General features: G+C 38.9%; 1 protein-coding gene across 1 annotated transcript; it reads left to right on the top strand.

Moving 5' to 3' along the window:
* On the top strand, positions 1-12,571 carry csdc2a (cold shock domain containing C2, RNA binding a). The gene is made up of 4 exons (XM_023278993.3): positions 1-160; positions 6,017-6,370; positions 6,495-6,617; positions 10,164-12,571. The coding sequence occupies exons 2-4, from the start codon at positions 6,183-6,185 to the stop codon at positions 10,324-10,326; spliced, it is 474 nt and encodes a 157-aa protein (XP_023134761.1). The 5' UTR covers positions 1-160; positions 6,017-6,182; the 3' UTR covers positions 10,327-12,571.
* Positions 12,572-20,476: the final 7,905 nt, after the last annotated feature.

Raw genomic sequence — 20,476 nt, 5'->3', positions numbered from 1 at the left:
ATTCGCTGCCTTCTCATCCCGCCTGTGTGCGCCGCATCCATACCAAGATCCCGTTCACTTATTCACCACATGTCCCCGCAGCTTCCACCCCATTTAATTACATAATTGCCTCCAGTCACCTCCTATCGTCCTGACTGACAGCTGATCGCCGCTTTTCACGGTAAGTGATCGATCGGTTTTATGGGTGATTTGCAGCCTTCGGGTTTTACGCATCCTTACGCAGCCGTTTTTATTCTCTCCTCTGAGCCTGGCTGGACAGCGGCGGCTCGTGGCAGCATGTTGTGGCAGATTTTTTTTTAAAATTCCTCTGTTGTGGTGTTTTTTTAAACTGAGAGCTCAGATTCATCAGGATATCTCTTGTTTTTATGGCGAGATTTCACCGTTTTATCCATCAGGGGAGCATCCTTCCTGTCTGAGCTGCCACTGTGTGAGAATGTTCTGGAAACAAGCCGCCTGAAGGGATGTGATTGTTAATTATTTAGGCTCCCAGCTTCACGTTTAAGCAAATTGCAGCACAAAAGAGGCCGTTAGTGTGCGCAAAAAGGCTGGTTTAAAGTTTAAAGGTGCGTGTGTGTGCGCAGAGGAGTTGACGTGTCCTCCATGCTGATGCGCAGACGGCCACAGTGCCCCGCTTTCACACCGAGCTGCTTTTGGCCTTTTGTTTGTCTTTTCCAAAAGCTCCTCCAGCTCCCCTTCCTTCCTCCAGCCCTTCCAGGCACCCTCCTGATTAAATCTTCCTACAACTCCTCTGACAGCAGCCCTGCTCACTCATTAAAGAGGCCATTTGCAGGCCTAATATGAGGAGGTGATGAAAGAGCAGCTCAGCCCAGTCAAGTTTGCTGAATTATTTAACAGCTGCATGCCTTGTCATCCATCAGTCATGCAATCAGCCTCGTCCTCAGAGCCACCAAGATGACAGATGTGTGTGTTCATCATCACTGCACTTCCAGCACAATACCTAGAGGATAATAAGCCTCACTAGTCAGCCATTTTTTGCAGCATCTTTCCCATTAATGAGCTTATGAAGTGGAGAGATTAATGCCACTACAGTGGTGGAGCTGGAGACTTCTGAACCCAAATGTGTTTGTTCTTCCTAAATCTGTCCAGTACACGCTGCCCTTCTCAAATCCTCTTTTTGAAATGTGTTTCATGGAAAAAAAATATGCTTTCCAAGTAATAATATTAGAATCATTAGGCCTTTTTAAGAAGACATTACTTCATTAACAAATATATTCCATTTCCTTATGCATTTTAAATGGGTCGACTATTCTGATTTCCTCAGGGATAATATCAATTATTACTAAATCAAGGTGGTTAGTTACCAATATTTGCAGTAAAAATGAAAATCTTGGTGTCAGAGTTTAGAATAGCACAAACTCCAGCGCAGAACGTCATTCACCTGCCTTTGTTTATAAATGTTTTTCAAAAGTTTGGTTAAATAGAAACTTTTCAGCATTTGTGTTTAAGCCTTAAACCAGGATTCTTTCTAACAGAAACAGTGGGCGTCTCCTCTGGTTACAAAAATAACTAATTGTTTAGTAGTCTGTGAAAATATTAACCTACTTCTCTCTTATTTTTGTTATGTCAGACAACTTTTTCATAATAAGTTTATGGTCTCAAGCATTAAATTTAAGTTTCCTTCAATACAGCATGATGTTGATTTTGTAAGAGGAAAATATATGATAAAGCAGTGTGTGTTTTAGGACCTTGTGATTGACAAGTCGCTACTGTATCAGTGATCCATCGCTCGCTCATTATATTCATTTTCAAAATATGGACGAACCTCAGTTTCGAGGCATGAAAGCAGTAGTCCACGTACAAGTGGGTGACGTCATGGTGGCTGCATGTGTCTTTTAGGAAACATTAAGGTCTGCAGTTGAAACCCTATCCCATATTACAAATTAAATATTAATTTTTTTAAAAAAAGCTCCATCAATGAAAAGTTTTTCCACCAACTTTATGAGTTGTTGGTCTGATCTGAAGGATGTTTACAGTATTTTTCCTTGCTGAGCCATTTAAACTAAGATGGTGAATGTGCACATAAACATGACATAACATCAGCATGTTAGCTCTGTCATTGCTGGTGTTAGCGATTAGCTCAGTTCACTGCTGTACCTGTTGTAGCGTAGCAGAGCTGCTAGCATAGCTTCAGGAGTCATTTTCTTTTCTTTTACCCATTAGCAAAGAGGCTTTTTAAACATTTTAAGTTAGCTGAAATGGACTATTACTTTTGTTTTACTTTTCAGTAATATATTTCTGTTTGCAGATGTCCACACTGCCTATTTTAAATAAAATGCTGTCTTTTATTAGAGCAAATGTAGCGTCATATTAATATCCTATTTAAATGCAGTAGCAGATATTATCACAATTGAGACTAAAACTAAAATTATTTTATAGATCTTTGATGCAAAACATCCCACAAAGGCCTCTCAGAGTAAAGGCCTGTAGCTTACACATATGTTTGTTGTTTACATCCCAGTCCAGATGTGTTGTTAACCTCTGGCTCAGGATCTTGTGGTCCATTTCAAAGATAGCCACCATCCCAGCACACATCTATATATAGCCTGGCAGTGAGAGGCTCAGAGTGTGATATTGGATGGAGCCGGTGGGATTCACTCTGACACACTCTCATCATCGACATCATCCTCAGTCTTTGTCAGACGTTCAACTGCAGGAGGCAGCTGCTGACGAGCCCAGCAGCACATCCACCCACATCTGTGTTGTTAGAATAAATCAGGCTTCAGTGGAGGTGTTTAACCTCTGTAGAACAATGCCCCGTAGCCCTTTATGTTTGTGGAGTGTCACAATGATGAGCCTAGCTAATGATACACACATCACAGCTCCCAGTTACGAGATGATAATTGGGTTTGTGTCGCGGCACGGTGACCGAGCTCAGAAATGACGATACAAAACGGTTCAGAGAGCAGCTTGTTGTTTGAATACGGAGCAATCTGGTAATGGATGTCAGTCTTCTGGAAGCGGAGGATTAATATAATAACGTGTGATGAGCCGAGCCGAGGCCCTCCAGCAGAGGATTGTTATTTACATCAGACTGAGACCTTTTCAAATCCAGAGAGATCACAGTCTGGCACTCAGAAATCTAATTTCTTTGTTATTTTCATTTTCGCACAGCAGCTTGCAGCTGTAGCAGACCAAGTTGTTTGACATCTGCTCTAAAACACTTTAATACTGTAAAAAAAAAAAAAAAAAATTAAAAATCACCTGTTGGACATTTTCAGAGCCACAGTCCTGTTGATATTTTTCTTACAGGACTAATGTGATAACATTCACCAAACAGTGGAGTCGGATTAAAAAATCTGCAGTAAATGTCAGAAAGCTGTGGTGGCCCTCAGAATCAAGAAGGCCTGTGTACTAACATTTAGCAGGAATACAACAAGGCCCAACAAACTGTTTGTACCCAGAGAGGACACATTTTAATGCTGTGTTCATTATTTTGGTAGAGTATGAACAGAACACATAAACAGTATATTCATATAACAAGAGGTTTTTAATCACATGAACAGTTTGTATCTTGTACTGACATGAATATACTGTTTTCACATGAGAAACATTTTGTCATTACAGTAAACTTTCCACATCATAACGTTCTACTATGGCAACAGCATGCAGCCGTAGTTCATAGTTCTGCCTGATTTATGACTCTGAGCTCATTATTAATTAGAGGGAACTCGTGTGCTGCTTTAGCTCTGTAGTGATATGTTAAGATAATCCCATAAACCCTCTATTGGTTTCATTATTTTGAGGGTTTTCTAAGCTCTAAAAGAGCATCTTTTTAACATTTCTTTTCAAAATCACAGTCAGTCAGCTTTATTTCTCTGCAGTAAGACGCATACATTCAGCACACTTAAAACACAGGGAACACGAAGACAACGCAAAAGAGAAATACGCAGCAACATATTCTGTTCAAAGGATAGAAAATCTAAGCGTTCTATAAGTTCCAACCTTTTCCTCCTGGAGTTTAGATGGCAGAGAGAATAAAGTAGCTTGTGGAAGTCTGAGGAGACAACAGATGGCAGAAACTGAAACTGGGAACAATCAGTCAGGTGGATTCTGTTTTCTTATATAACTGCCTGTTGTAAAGATGCTGCAGTGTTTCCTGTGCTGTTCCACTTATTTTGCTGCAGACATTAACCACCTTGCTGAGTACGTGTTTGTGTTTGACCTTGCGATACTGATACCAGTATATGAAAGAGAGAATGAGCACAGATTGACAACATATCATCAGGTTTCTGTCAACCTGGAAGTTAGAGAGTTTTCTGCGACTAAAGAGATGTTGCTGATTTTCTATGAAAACCACGTCTGTTTTTTAATGAACAGTGACAATAAATGTGCTAGTTTTGGAGAAGCATTGATATGTAACTTTATGGGTGGCCTAAAACCTTATTTTGATCATCCATCCATCCATCATCTATACACCGCTTAATCCTCATTAGGGTTTCAGGGGGCTGCAGTCTATCCCAGCTGACTTGGGGCGAAGGCAGGGGACACCCTGGACAGATCGCTAGTCTCTCACAGGGCTACATATAGAGACAAGCAATTATGCTCTCATTCACACCTACGGACAATTTAGAGTCACCAGTTAACCTCAGCATGTCTTTGGACTGTGGGAGGAAGCCAGAGAACAAAAAGAAAACCCACGCATGCACAGGGAGAACATGCAAACTCCATGCAGGAAGATCCCAGGAAAGTCGGGACAAGAACCAGGGATCTTCTAGCTGCAAGGTGAAAGTGCTAATCTCCAAGCCACTGTGCAGCCCCTAGCTCTCTCAATGAGCTGGAAAAAATAAAAAAAAAACACAAAGATGAGTTGAAATGTCATGGCTTTGTCATAGAAAATCACCACAACTGCACCATTCGTCAGCTTAATCGTCGGATTATCAACTTTCCAATGGTCCACGAACATATCATGAGACATTCAGTTCCATCACGAAAAACAATTAGGTCTACTGCAAAGCACTTTGACTCAACAACTGTTGCTTTAAATGCGCTGTATGAATAACCTTTTACTTGACATAAAATTGTGATATCTCATCTAAATCGCTTTATTATACACATCTCATCCAAGAATGTACCAAAAAATTCCTGTTTGCATCAGACTCTATGAAACATCAAGGAATTGCTCTCCTCAGCACACTTAAGAAGCCCTGACTGACACACCTGTAACTATGGGTCACATGACAAAGTTTCTGGATGAACTGCAGGCAGTGTTTACACAGAGCAGAGAGGAAGCAACAGCAGAGACCAAGATTTGAATAACAAATGCAGCATAGCTCTAAAATGGTATTCAGAGTCTGAGCAAGTCGTTGGAAGATACATTCTGCATGGTGAAATATCTTTCTAGAGTTGATATATGGAGTTGCGTATTAGTGTATTTGCAGAGGTTGCAAAAATGTAACTAGGATGAGTCTAGCGTATCTATAACGTGGAGCCCCCTTTCTTCACATGTTGGTAGCACCTGTTGGCACTTGGAAAAGCAGCTTGAGTTTTTTTGTTTTTTATGATTTATGGCATCAATTATACTGCACCTCAGCCATCTTAGAGTTTACTTTGCTTCTAGTCACTGTTGTGTTGTTTCCATAGAGGTAGAGGACTTTATTTTGCAGTAAAAAGTTACCCCACAGTGAGTTAAAAATGTGGCGAGAGTAAAAAGCACAGAAACTGCTTGGAGTTGAGAGAGGAAGGTTTGGAAACAGTGCAAAAATAGAACTAAGTCAGGATAGGTACCAATTCATCTGTTACATCTACAACTACATCAAGAACACAACTTCCAACATGACTATGACTTTTTTTTCTTGTTGTTTTTAATCTTTTAGCACTACCTTTTATCCATTAGAAACACTTGTCTAGATGTTGTTATTCAGAAATTTATGTAACTTCCCATGGAAATGAAGTAAACAGCACTTCAACCAACATTTGAAAGTTGTGAGTTCTTGTGTGTCTCTGATATTAAACAAAATCTTTCCTTCTCTCTCTGATATCGCCTCCTTCACTGCAGTTCTCCTGCTGCTGCTGCTCCACCATCTCAACATCTCCTCGCCGACACTCGTGCCATGCAGGAGGTGTAGCCCTCCTTCTTTTTATTTCTGCACCGTTGGAGGAAACCCAAACGAGGAAAAAAAAAGAAAAGGAAAAAAAGAAATCTCCACCAGTAGCAAGTCAGGATGTCAGACCCCGAGCCCTCCTCGCCGGCAGATCCCCCGCTGCCTCTCACCTCCCCACGCACCCCCCTGCAGCTCTCCTTCCCCTTCCTGAGGGAGGGCAGCCGGGTCTGGGAGAGGGAGAGGAAGCCGCCACAGCCGGGAGAGCTGCCCAGCCCACTGCCTACCAAACGCACCCGCACATACTCAGCGTGAGTCCAAACTGTCCTTTTGATGACTAATTACACAAAAATGGTTCGTCAAAGTAAGTGTGGTAATGATTTATGATGCACCGTCCTCTTCTCTCTCTGTTTCTGTCCGTCTCTTTCTCTGCAGGACAGTGCGAGCCAAATCAGGTCCAGTATTTAAAGGGGTGTGTAAAAACTTCTCCAGGTCTCAGGGTCATGGATTCATACGTCCTTCTCGTGGAGGAGAGGACATCTTCGTCCACATCTCTGAGTGAGTCAACAAGCTGGTGAAGTTGATCCGTCTAGTTTACAGACCTGATATCAAATGGTTTTGTGAAAGTTGGAATATAGTTTGGATGATGGAGAATGCAAGTATTGAATTTTTAATGCATTGAGCAATGAATTGATCAATCACAGATCAGTAATGACCAAGTTCAAACAAGCTTCAGGCAGCAAAAAGCGTGACCTGGTTTCTTTACTTTGAGTCTGTTTAATTTATGTCACATTTAAAACAAAGCATCCAACTGTGGCAGAAACAAATGGCAAAAGAGATGTTAATGATGAATTTTAACTATTTATTCTTTTCTTCTTCTGTTTTTATTAAAAATGCCATGTCTAAAATTATTCATACTACTGAAAAATGGCTGCAATTTTTTTAGAAAATGCAGCTTCTACATAATTTCTAATACACGATAAATGTAGAACATCTGAGGCACCAGTTCTCATCAGTTAATCGTTGATTGCAAGTCATGGCTCAAACAGCTCAGTGAACTGCAATTAGTGTCCATCAGTGAGAGAGAGCTGCACATTGTGGCTGCTTACAAGACAGGGAAAGGCTATAAATTCATATCCAAGTGTTTGAAAGTGCCAGTGGTCATAAAGCATCTTCAAAAAGTACAAGGAGTTCCATCCCAAAGGGCGTGGTAGGAAGACAAATGTGAGCCCTGCAGAGGCAAGAACTGGAGAGGCCAGAAAGAATCCAAAGATCAGCATTAAGAGCATCCTGATGAATCTTAGCGACTCTTGTACCAACATCTCAGTCAGCCACTAAACAAGGCTGATCTCCAGGGATCCTGAGCAGCAAGGACTCCACTCCTCCCAGATGGACACACAAAGGCTCAGCTGGACAAAGAAAGAAGCTTTTGGTCATCAGTTCTGTGTTCAGATGGGATGGAAAACTGAGCTGTGTGGACACAAGGATGAGGTCTTTGTTTGGTGATAGAAAGGAGAACAACCCTCAGTCTAACATGGTGATGAAAATGTAGTAGTATTTTTTTTCAATGTCCTTTATTATTTTCAGCATTCATACAGGGAAAACCTTTGTTATATATTGCGTTTTCTTTTCGTTCTTTAACAAACACAACCCACACCTCCCACACACAAAACCAACTTCTCTCTCTTAGCATCTCCGTCATTGGAAGATAATATGATGATAATAAACTGTTTGTTGGGACCATACAAAGTAAAAATGCAAAATAACATCAAAGAAAGCATTGATGAATAAATACATTTACAGAAATTAAAAATTATAATAATAAAGAAGTTTAACAGTAGTCAAATATTATAAACAAGAAAAGCATTCAGAGAGTGCAGTACTATACAAAGGCTGCTCAGTCATTGTATAATTTCCAACGGATGAAATATTGAATAAAAAATGACCTTGCACTGAGCACAGGCGTGTGTTATGCATGTGTACGTTATCTACAGATACCGAATCGCTTGACCTGAATCGCGGGCGGCGGGAATTGATGAGAGTTGAAAACACCCCCACAATTTAATCAGTTGTTCCGTGTATTATTTCTGATGGATAAGTCCCAATAAGTCAGCAGCGGTGGATTTGTAGTAGGATTGCAATCATGTGATCATCAGCAGGCAGCTGACGCAGCGTTCATTTGTTGTCATAGTTACAGTGACGCCGTGCCGCTATCTCGCAATGATGCAGAAATCTTTAGCAAATCCGTGGATCCAGACTATAAGCTGCATCACTGCCAAAATCTAATCAGTTGGTCCTTGTGTCATTTCTGACCTTCCCTGAAAATTTCATCCAAATCCGTTAGTCCGTTTTGGAGTAATGTTGCTGACAGACAGACAGACAGACAGATAGACAGACAGACAGACAGACAGACAGACATGCGCCAATTGTCATCTAACTCCACCACGTTCTTTGGCGGGGTAGTAAAAAACATGCCTTCAACGTTGTTCTAGTGTTTACCATTGCTTCGTGCTTTAATTTCTATCTTTTGGGTTTTCCTCTTTTAGAAGCTCTTTTATGTCATCACTCCTTATGAAATCACCAAATGGTTTCCAAATATCCATGAAGACTTCCAGTTTGTCTTTTAAAATAATTGTCATTCTCTCCATTGACTTACATTGTGCCATATTCTTATCCAAGCACTAATTGTAGGTGCGGAAGTTTTCTTCCAGTTAAAAGCTATTAATCGCTTTGCATGCAATACTGAGAAATCAGTAAATTTATAATGTTTGGCGGATATACACTCCCGTTCAACAGTTTGGGGTCACCCAGGCAATTTCATGTTTTCCATGAAATCTCACACTTTTATTCATGTGTTAACATAATTGCACAAGGGTTTTCTAATCATCAATTATCCTTTCAACACCATTAGCTAACACAATGTAGCATTAGAACACAGGGGTGATGGTTGCTGGAAATGTTCCTCTGTACCTCTATGTAGATATTCCATTAAAAATCAGCCGTTTCCATCTAGAATAGTCATTTACCACATTCACAATGTCTAGACCTTATTTCTGATTAATTTAATGTTATCTTCATTGAAAAAAAATGCTTTTCCTTCAAGAATATGGGCATTTCTAAATGACCAAAAACTTTTGAACGGTAGCATAAATGCAGCAGTGTCATAGTTTGGGGTGTTTTTTCAGTCGATGTGTAAGACAACCCTGTCAAACTGAACAGCATCATGAGAAAAGAGACGTAAAGATTCTGGAGGAAACAGTTTGACCGGCAGTCTGCAGAAGAATGTGCAGCATCGGAACTCCCAACAAGACAATGATCTGAAACATAAGAAATAGTTCACAGAAAACAACCTAAACATGTTGGATCAACCCGGCCAGAGATCTGAATCTTACAACATCTGTGGAGGAACTGATGGTAAGGAGCCCTTCAACATGGAAGACCTGGAGATCATCACAAAGAGGAGTGGAACTAAATCCCAGTAGAGACATGCAGAAAGATTGTTAGTGATTATAAGAAATAAAGGCTTTGCCATTAATTACTGAAAAACAGTATAAATCATATTGGACATGACTCTTTTAGCTAAAAATAGGAGCAAAAAAAATTGAAATTGTTTAAATTTAACATGGTAACTCTAATAAACACAATTTCTTACCATCTTTTGTCACTTGTGTATGTCCTTCAAGAAACTTATTAGCTAAAAACAAGTCTATAAATCAAAATTCAGCAAGGGCATGAATAACTCTGGGATTAATTGTAATTCAGACAAGACAGCTCATTACATATGGATATTTTAGCATTTATTTAGGGCTTTTATAATTAGTTGTGCAGTAACAGGTAGTTGTTGGAACTTTGTATGGAATTGGAGATCAGTGAAAAATGCTAAAGAAATTTCTTACCTGATCTTTATTTCTTACTCTACAGAATTTAATTCTTACATCTAATTATCATTAATGTGCATTATTGCAGCAGCTTCACGTCAGATGTCTAAATAAGTTCACACGCTTGAAAGGTTTCTCATTTGGGTTTCAACAGACTCATGCTGCAGTTGACGGATAACATCAAAGCTTGACACTTAACACTTTTTACCTCTCTGTTTCCCGACAGCATCGAGGGGGAGTATGTGCCTATGGAGGGGGACGAGGTCACGTACAAGGTTTGCCCCATCCCTCCAAAGAACCAGAAGATCCAAGCTGTCGAGGTGGTGATCACCCACCTGAATCCAGGCACGAAGCACGAGACCTGGTCAGGTCAGATCATCAGCTCCTAGAGCAGCAGAAGGCCAAGAGGGATTTGGATTTCATTTTCGGTTTTATGTTTTCGTCGCGTTAAGGGAAGGGACCAGGTCTGGGGTAGAGGGATCAGGGCTTGGCGAGCCTTAGGTGGTTTGGTTACGGAAGGTGAACACTTGAGTATAAAGGATAAGGTCAGAAATTAAGCTTTGAATGTATATTTTTGAATGTTTTCCTTTGAAGGTCATGGGTTTATCATTTGGATTTGAATGTTTTAGTTGAGGGGTTCAAAGTTGGGTTTAGAAAGTTGGGGTTCAGGGTTCGGCGCTAGCATTTTGACCTGGGGAGTATATTTCAGTCGGGAACTCAGTGGTTGGTAGAGAAGTGATGTCTTGGATGAGTTGGGATGTATTAGAGGCCAAAATGCATTTTGAGCAAACCTGAAATGATTTAGCCATGTTGGCAAACTGCAAGAGTTTAATATGAAGGGACCAGCTCAGTGGAGGTCTGTCTTTTACAACCACTTTTATTTTTCCATTGCAGTCTCAGCTGATGTACAGTTATGTGCCATCGCTGCCAAACGTCATTGAACAAATCCATCTGAAACGTACATTTTAGCCATACTGTGTCTGTGTTTACAACAACGGATGGAGCAGAGCAAGGATTCAAAGGTAGGGAAAGCACTTTACTAACAGCCGCCAGTAGGCTTGGCTTAACGTCAGAAGAACAGCTTGTCAGATCTGCCTTCATAAATTCAAAGCATAGGTTTTTTGACGTGCCACTAAGGTCTACCAAACGAGCAAACACACTTTCAAGTCGCTCTTAATGCGTTTTGGCCTTGAGAGCCGCGAAAAGCTCCACTTATTAGGAATTATTTTCCTTCTTAATATTGTAGCACTATAGTATTTTGTCTACTTGGCAAGTGTAGAAATCCAGTGTTGTTGTAGCCAGCTCCTATGACGGTCTTCAGTTTTGGTGGTAGAAGGATGTTGTGAGGCCTGCCGCTGGAAAACCAGGCCAGAGGGTTTGGGGTTTGGGGAGGAAACCAGAGAGGAGAAGAGGGTCGGGGAAGAGGATGGAGTGATAATCTGTAGAGGTAGTTGAGCATTGATGCAGCTAGATTTGAGATGTTATAAAGCAAGTGGAAGGAAGAAGAACAAGATTGAAGTCAGCAGTTCTCAAACTGTCGGTCATCTGGAGAAGTTAGTGACATTTGACATTTTGGGAAATACGCTAATTTGACTTTATGCCGAGACCGACTGTTACCACTGATGTCTGTGTAGACAATATAAAGATATGGCCCACAGCTACTTAGCTTAGCTTAGCATGAAGACTGGAAACAAAAGAAAAGCCTGGCATTTATTTAATCCATACAACAAACAGCACTATCTTTAGGCTAGGCTAAGCTAACTAGCTGCTAGCTCTAGGATCATTCCTTCTGAAATCAGCAAATTTCTGCTCAGCCATTTTAGGTTTGCTGGAAAATTTTATATCACAAAATACAGATATTTAAAATGGTATGTGTGAAATTTTATCTTGATGTATCAAATACTTTCGGAGATAAACTCTTTTTGTACAACTGTCCGTCGACTCACTTTCAGCACATTTTTTTGCACATTGAAATTTGAACAGTTTGAACAATGATAACTCAGGAACTATTAAAGATAAAAGCCTGACATTTTCATCGTTATTTTTCATCAGTAAATCTAAATCTGAAATATTGTATTGACAAATAGAAAAAAAATAAACTCTGATTATGAATGAATTGCAACAAACTTTTTAATATTAAATACTTATTCACAACAAATTGGTGGATAGCCTCATATAAGTAGAACTGAATTTTGGAGTTTGAAAATGATTCTCTAAATATATTCAAATATGTTTTGTCATAGGGCCATAGTTTTCCTTTTCAGACCCCATTTTTTCAAACCTAATCAATCTTCAGTGCGCCAAAAAGTTGGACAACTTAAAAAGCAATTAAAAACAAAACCCCTCTCAGGAAGTACTTGATTTATCAATCTAACATTTTATAGATAACAATTTAAATATCTATAGTTTATGAGAAAAAAGTTTCTAGCAAATCAGGGATGGTCAAGCAGAATGCCCGTGATAATTTGAGTGAATGACCCTGTAGCTTGCTCTGTCCCTACTGACCTCTTTTTTTTTCTTTTTTCTTTTTCTTTTTTTTACACAAGTCAAATACATCCGTCCATATGGATGCAAATGCCGGAGTCGGATCCAAAACTCAGTTAAAACTTTGCTACAACTCGATGTCTGACATCAACTTTAAGTAGAAATACTTTAAAAGAAAACTGTCATATTTTCTTGCTTCCATGTAATTGTCAGCTTGAAACAAACTTTTGAAATATTACAAGCAAATATTTACAAGAAGGAAATGTGCATTAGGCTTGTTTCCATCACCTGCTTTGGTAAGAATAAACTCTGGTGTGTAGTGATGTCAGACGGTGGCAGTAAAGACTGAGTTATTATGACTGGAATAAACACAGTAGAAGAAGATGAAATCAAAACCAGTTGTTTGCCAACTGCAGACTGCAAAACAAAACAAAAAAAGACAAATAGTTGAAAAACACACAAATAAAATCAGTCACTTTCTTTATAGAAGCAATAGAAAACCCTTCAGGAATTGTTTTCAGTTGGTAAAGTTGTAATTGTTTGTTCATGTCAGCTGCCGTTGGTTATATTTTATGCTGTCTGGACACAGAGACAAAGAAGCAAAAACAGCTGATTGTGAGTTAAATGTTTGTTTCAACACAACTTATTCAATAAGGTGTTTAAATAATGGGATTCTTTCAATAACAAAGTGCATTAGCTCTTTATTGAAATGATCAAATAATAACTCAAGCGATCGTAATTTTTAATTTTGTTTGCAACAGTGAGCAAATTTTTCTCAGTCCTTGTTGTTTCCATCAACCCTGTCTATTGCAACATTTCAAAATGAGCCTGAAAATCCCTTCTGGAAACAGCTAATGAAGACAGAAATGTGTGTTTCTGTAATGTATTTATGGGTGCATTTTGAAGTGTCACATCAGAAAAGGTTGATGGAAACAACAAAGTTCGACAAAAAAACTCGTTCAGGTTTGCAAAACAAAAATAAAATTCTGCTTGCTTGAGGTGTTTTTTGACTGTTTCAGTAAGGAGTTAATGTACGTCGTTACTGAAAGAATCCCATTATTTAAACACCTTTATCGAATTAGTTGTGTTGAAACAAACATTTAACTTACAATCAGCTGTTTTGCTTCTTTCCTTGTCTTCGTGTCCAGACAGCATAAAATAAAACCAACAGCAGCTGACATGAACGAACAATTACAACTTTACCAACTGAAAACAATTCCTGAAGAGTTTTCTCAATTTTTTCTTAAAGATTGTGACCGATTTGGTTTGTTTCTTTTTCAACTGTTTTAATTCTTCTTCTTTTTTTGTTTGTTTTGTTTTGGAGTTTGCAGTTGGCAAACAACTGGTTTTGATTCCATCTTCTTCTACTGTGTTTATTCCAGTCATAATAACTCAGTCTTTACTGCCACCGTCTGACATCACTACACACCAGAGTTTATTCTTACCAAAGCAGGTGATGGAAACAAGCCTAATGCACATTTCCTTCTTGTAAATATTTGCTTGTAATATTTCAAAAGTTTGTTTCAAGCTGACAATTACATGGAAGCAAGAAAATATGACAGTTTTCTTTTAAAGTATTTCAACTTAAAGTTGATGTCAGACATCGAGTTGTAACGAAGTTCTGAGTTTTGGATCCGACTCCGGCATTTGCATCCATATGGACGGATGTATTTGACTTGTGTGAAAAAAAAAAAATTCAATAACTCAGTAGAAATATGTACAATTTGTACCCATCAGCCTTTTTCCTTTCCACTTATATAACATAACCATTTCCAGTGAAATAGGATGGAGATTAAAAGTGAACTACTGTTTGATTCCAGGATTTAAGCATACAGCAATGAAAGCTTTTTTTCTTTTCATTTAACTCGGTATTCAAGCAAATAAACATATTTCCTAAAATTTAGAAATATTTCTTGATGTCAGTTAAAAGATAAAAGTTCCATTTCCAATTTTTTTTCAATTTTATTTCTCTGCGATAAATGATTCCCTCTTGTGAAATAAAGTATTTGCACTCTGTTTTCTTTTTCTATCAGTCAAATAAAACAAGCTGAAAAAGAAAAACCAGAACAAGGAGGATGAACTACTGATTTTTAGTTGGAAGGCTGATAAAGTTTCAGATGTCACGTCAAACGACTGTGAAAAATAAAAAAAACTGAGCAGCAAAAGCTTCCAGATGTAAGTTTAAAAAAAACAACTATTTATTTATTGACTTATTTATTTTTCTTTGTAACTACAAGAAGATCAGGTGTTTGGTAATTAAAAGCTGCATTTCTAAGTATTTGTGCAAATTGAAGCCTGTTTGAAACACTGCACACCTCACTCTAATGATGCTACCCTGTTAAAATCCCTTTGCTGCTGTCACATCATCATCGACAGGCCAAAAAATTCATTTTTCCCAACACAAGTTTCTAATTTCTACATGATTCTTGTCTAATTTTTAATACCTGTGATGTTCAAACTAACATGCAGTTTTGTTGTTTTGGAAATCAGCATGTTCTGTGCTGTTTGTGGTCACTTTTCTGTAGAACGTGTTACTTCTGTTTGGTCATGCAGTAACAGCTGGAGCCTTCAGAGAGGCGTCGTCAGGTCTCCTATGCATCTTTGATTTCTCGCCACGAGTGCGACTTAACATCATAGTAGCACTGCAGCTGTTTGGTTTCTTTACTACGAGAGGAACAAGTCGGATTGTGTTCGAGCACTTTTCATTTTTTACATTTTCTTTTATTCCTTTGTCAAATCACTGTGACACTTGTCTTTTGTCGTTGAGAAAAAGTTTGAATAAAACTTACTACTGTATTCACAGACCTGTGTGGAAGTCTGTTTGTGTGATGGAGAGCAAAGACGTCTGTTTTCAGAATGGAATTTCTCTTTGCTCCTTGCCGGTGTTGGAACAAAGTGGAATAACTGGGGCAGTTATTTTGAGAGGCCTTTTAACTATGGAAAACGTTTTGCACTGAGCTCTGCCTCAGTTTCTCACACATCTGTATGCAGTTTTGGGAAATATTATTGTTTTATGTCCATATTCTGTCTAGTGAGAGGGCATGCCTGCATAAAAAAAGCTTTTGGATACATGGCTCCTCCTCCGTGGTGCTGAGCGTCTCTGTGGCCACATGAGCGGAGTCTGGGAGCAGCAGCGGCTCTGGGATTTACTACCGGGACTGAGGGAGCATCTGGATTAACACCACACACCAGATTTCTTATTTCTCTTTTTGTTTTGTTTTTTATTATTCTTTTTTTGAATTGTTGAAGCTTTTTCTTCTATTTCTGGGCTGAAGAAACAACCTGCAGTCATGTCTCGGGGTCCGGATGATGTGAGCAAGCTGACAGAAAGTACCTACAAGGTGAGTGAGACCACAGCTGGTTTGTTTTTATGATTAACACAGAGAGCACAAATCAGCTTTTTACAGTGAGGTGAGGCTGGTTTGTTGTCATTTAAGGAAACCCCAAAGGTAAAAAAAACTATTATATATATATATATATATATATATATATATATATATATATATATATATATATATATATATATATATATATATATATATATATATATATATATATATATCGTAACACGGTGGCCGAGAGGTGCAAACCAAATTTACATAATGCAAAACACTTTTACAACCTCCAAGACAAATTTACAAGCGACAAAACACTTTTACAAGTCCGAAAACACTTTTACAAATCCAAATTTAACCGGAAAGGGAATGTCCCAACTCCGGGGTATAACCGGAAGTGACAACGAGGAGCGGGCTGATGCAACTTTTCGTTGTTGTTAATGGTGAACCAAGCGAGCGGGTGATTGTTGCATCGTGGCCCAAATAACTTTGCACAACATCTCAAGTTTAGTTCAGTTGTTTTTACTGAAGCTCGTGCACAATCACCAAGCACATATCTTTTAGGTACCGCTTCTTCTGTGGTTCTCTCACAACAGTAACATTCAGTAGGTAACATTACGCTCGTGCGCCCTCTACTGGAGAAACCGTATAACAACAATATAACATTGTAATAATTACTGTCCACAGTATACTTGTACATTTAACTTGGAACAAGCCTTGGTATAACATTTAAAACAATAATATTAAATCTCAGTATACCACGGTGATGTTTTGCCCGTTTTGTGGGTAACATATGAACCGATTGACGCGGTTTTGGTTTTCGTGTGGTCGGTCTTTAGAGTGTTTAAATGTCGCAGATCAGACCGACAGAGTGCATTAGCCGCTCGTCGTTGTCACTTCCGGTTATACCCCGGAGTTGGGAAATTCCCTTTCCGGTTAAATTTGGATTTGTAAAAGTGTTTTCGGACTTGTAAAAGTGTTTTGTCGCTTGTAAATTTGTCTTGGAGGTTGTAAAAGTGTTTTGCATTATGTAAATTTGGATTTTGGATTCGCAAAAGTGTTTTTGGACTTGTAAAAGTGTTTATCGCTTGTAAATTTGTCTTGGAGGTTGTAAAAGTGTTTTGCATGATGTAAATTTGGTTTGCACCTCTCGGCCACCGTATATATAGCTCATGTATCAATAAATCTAAATCTAAATGCTAAATCTAAATGTTAAATCTAAATGTTAAATCTAAATCTAAATGTTAAATCTAAATCTAAATCTTAAATCGTTCGCCAAGTGTAAAGCTAAATGTTTAGAAATTATACAAATTAGGCAGGTTAACGCCTGTCTTCCACGCCCCTTGCCGTAGCCTCAGATCACGAAGCCCCGCCCACACCTCCGACTGCGGCTCAGTGGGTGATGCTAGGAGAAGAAGCAGACATGGCGGGCTCGCTCCAATCAGACCAACTCGAGAGGGCGGTTATGGCCGGTGTACGGGCTGCACTTCAGTCCACACCACAAACGGTAAGTGAAGCGGTTGAATTTCAACTCATTAACTCATTCTGGACAGAGTTACTGTTAACTTAATTAGCCAGACCGACAGGCTAACGTTACCTTTCGTCAGTGTGATGCCAGCAAAGGTTATGTGATTCACATTAAAGATTTCCTATTGCTGTTTGAAAAACGTAAGCTCATTTAATCACTGCTTAGTGGGTACCAGTAGCAACAGTGACCATGCTGGGCTGTGATTAACATGTTAAAATGTAATTTACAAGTAGCTAACGTTAGCTTGATTGCCAGCTAAGGTTTACCTGGTCTTTACAGGTCTAAAATTCCTCCACTTTAGGCCGCAAGTCTAGGAGTTAAGCTACATATCGTTCGATCTTAAATATGTTGGTATTAAATATATTTAATATGTTGTAATATGTATGTTTTTATACACGCAGACCTTTAGTGATTAATGAGAGATCTTTATTTCCATCTGTAAAATAAATCAACCCTGATCCACTTCTAAGTCATCTTGAAATTGATTCATTTATTGATAAGCCAACATTTAGTGTAGTTATTTGAAGTGATTTAAGTGTAGTGACTTGAGACACAATGTAGAAAGAGATATTAACCGAAACATTATTTTATAGGTTCGTAAGTAATTAACTACTTAAAATTGGATAATTACTTTTGCCCAGTCTTTAACCAGTCTTCCTACCCTGTGTTAGGGACAGGGGCTTTTCCGCCACATCTGACATTTAAAATATGGCCCTTTGTTTCAGGTTTCCACACCACAGATACCTCTGGCCGGGCCCTCACGTACTTCAAGCTTTGCTGCGACCACCACTTCACTAAGATCGGTAAGTAAAGCTGTCATATGTGGCCAAATAACGTAATGTAGGACACACTGGAAATGAGAACAGGTTGATATGTTTTGTGCAAATCAGGATACCTGTTGGCAAATTGAATTAAGCCTAGGATTACTTAAAGACGCACTTGATAGAATTAATTTTTTTTATTAATTTTGAAGTTCAACATTGGTCAAAGTAGGTTTATGTAAACAGTGATGTGGATTTTTTTTTCCTTGGATGGCATATATTTACATTCTGTGTGATACAAAAGCCTCCACATCACTGAATTTCCGCATATAGCATATAATTCAGATGTGTTGAATGTTTTAAAAGCAGCATCAGGTTTGTCAAAATGTATATTTAGTATTTTTGTTTTGAAGGTCTGCGAGAACTTTGACCAAAGAAGAAATCATAGGGAATAGTATGGGGCACATAGTGAGAGGGTGGTCACAACAGCCTACAGACCAATCTACATGAGCCGAGGGAATGTGTGGACAACTGCCCTCCGACAGTTTAGCAGGCGTAGATTCGCTGACAGCACAGACATGCTGTATGTCACTTTTGCCAGCGATGAAGACACCAATGAGGATGCAGAAGACCTTGGAGGCCCCAGACGAGAATTCTTCCATCTACTTGGAAAAGCTGTCTTTAAAGACAGTGGAGCATTTGAAGGTAATCTTTTTTTTGCATAAGTGCTGTGTAAAAAAATGTCATAGTATAGCATGTGGCTCAAAAAAGTCATAGTATAGCATGTCGCCCAAAAAAAGTCATAGTATAGTATGTCTCTCTAAAAACGTCATAGTATAGCATGTCCCCCAAAAAAAGTCATCGTATAACATATCGCTCTAAAAACGTCATAGTATAGCATGTCGTTCAACAAAATGTCATAGTATAGCATGTGGCTCAAAAAAGTCATAGTATAGCATTTCGCCCAAAAAATGTCATAGTATAGCATGTCGCTCAACAAACGTCATTGTATAGCATGTCACTCTAAAAATGTCATTGTATAGCCTTTGGTCCAACAAAACGTCACAGCATAGCATGTTGTCCAAAAAACATCATAGTATAGCATGTCACTCTAAAAATTTCATAGTATAGCATGTCGCTCTAAAAACGTCATAGTATAGCATGTCGCCCAAAAAACGTCATAGTATAGCTTTTGGTCTAAAAACGCCATAGTATAGCATGTCGCTCTAAAAACGTCATAGTATAGCTTTTGGTCTAAAAACGCCATAGTATAGCATGTCGCTCTAAAAACGTTGTAGTATAGCATGTCGTTGAACAAAATGTCATAGTATAGCATGTCGCTCTAAAAACGTCATAGTATAGCCTTTAGTCCACAAAACATTGTTTTGTCCTGGCTGTCTGAAGTAGGTGTGGAGCAACACAAAAACAGTCCAAACGCTGGTTTCCAGAGGGTTAGACGAGTATTTATTTGAAAGAGTAAGTTTACAACAACACAACATGTGAGGGGGTTAAAAGCAAATGGGTGTTAGTGAAATAAAAATAAATAAACAGAACTAAAAGTGAACTTCATGTTGACATTGATGGGCATTCCAACCAGGAACAAAGTAAAAGATAATCAATACAAAAAAACCTCTTCCTGTTCACCTCTTAAAACCCAAAAACACACCGCAGTAGCACCCTAAACTAAAACTACCAATGGGTTTCCTGTTTTCCTTTCTGAACAATTCAAAGGTCCCTCTCTATCTCCCCACACATCCACCAACCACTGGAACATATCTCCAAAGTTCTGCTGGGCCAGCTCAGCTTCCCCTCAGAAGAAGTGCCGCCACCTGCCAGATGAAGGAGCCTTTTGAGAGGCAGCTGGCATCGTGATTGGACTGTACTTTGGTCTGTTCCAATCCAGCTTCAGCTCTAGAGACGGCAGGCGGGACGAGTCAACGGAGGCCGGGTGGACGAAGGCATGCAGCTGAGTACAATCCAGAAAACAACAGAGGAGGAGTGCAGCGGCCCAGAGCCAGAACAAACACAGTAGCATCGTATGTCTCTTAGAAAACATCATAGTATAGCCTTTGGTATGAAAAAAACGCCATCATATACATCGTATATTGTACAAATAACAAGTCAAAGGAAAGAGACATACATTGTAGAATTGTAGTAATTCTGGGCTGACTGATTTACTGATTATCAGTATTTTGTTTTTTACCGATTTACGGTAATAAATCAATTTAAAAATGACGCTACTTTGGCTCTGAACCTTGATCTACCTGTGATCGCTCTGTCTTCTGGAGTGATTTGATTGGTTACACGTCACGAATAAAACTCCTTTAACTTAACATCTGTAAACAAAACAAAATCGTATCAACAAAGTTTTCTGTTAAAGTTTGTGTTCTTGTAAGTTTAACTCCAAGATTTTAAATACTTTCATTTACTG

Source organism: Amphiprion ocellaris, chromosome 18, assembly GCF_022539595.1.
Source record: "Amphiprion ocellaris isolate individual 3 ecotype Okinawa chromosome 18, ASM2253959v1, whole genome shotgun sequence".
In the NCBI taxonomy this organism is placed as follows: domain Eukaryota; kingdom Metazoa; phylum Chordata; class Actinopteri; family Pomacentridae; genus Amphiprion; species Amphiprion ocellaris.
The sequence above is the reverse complement of the archived record's forward strand: the minus strand, read 5'-3'. Positions and strand labels throughout refer to the sequence as shown.

What these genes read in the sequence shown, in the direction of transcription:
- csdc2a (XM_023278993.3), top strand. Translation starts at nt 6,183, where the DNA reads ATGTCAGACCCCGAGCCCTCCTCGCCGGCAGATCCCCCGCTGCCTCTC. An exon ending in CGCACCCGCACATACTCAGC is followed by an intron (nt 6,371 to 6,494) that starts GTGAGTCCAAAC and finishes CTTTCTCTGCAG; the next exon opens with GACAGTGCGAGCCAAATCAG. An exon ending in ATCTTCGTCCACATCTCTGA is followed by an intron (nt 6,618 to 10,163) that starts GTGAGTCAACAA and finishes GTTTCCCGACAG; the next exon opens with CATCGAGGGGGAGTATGTGC.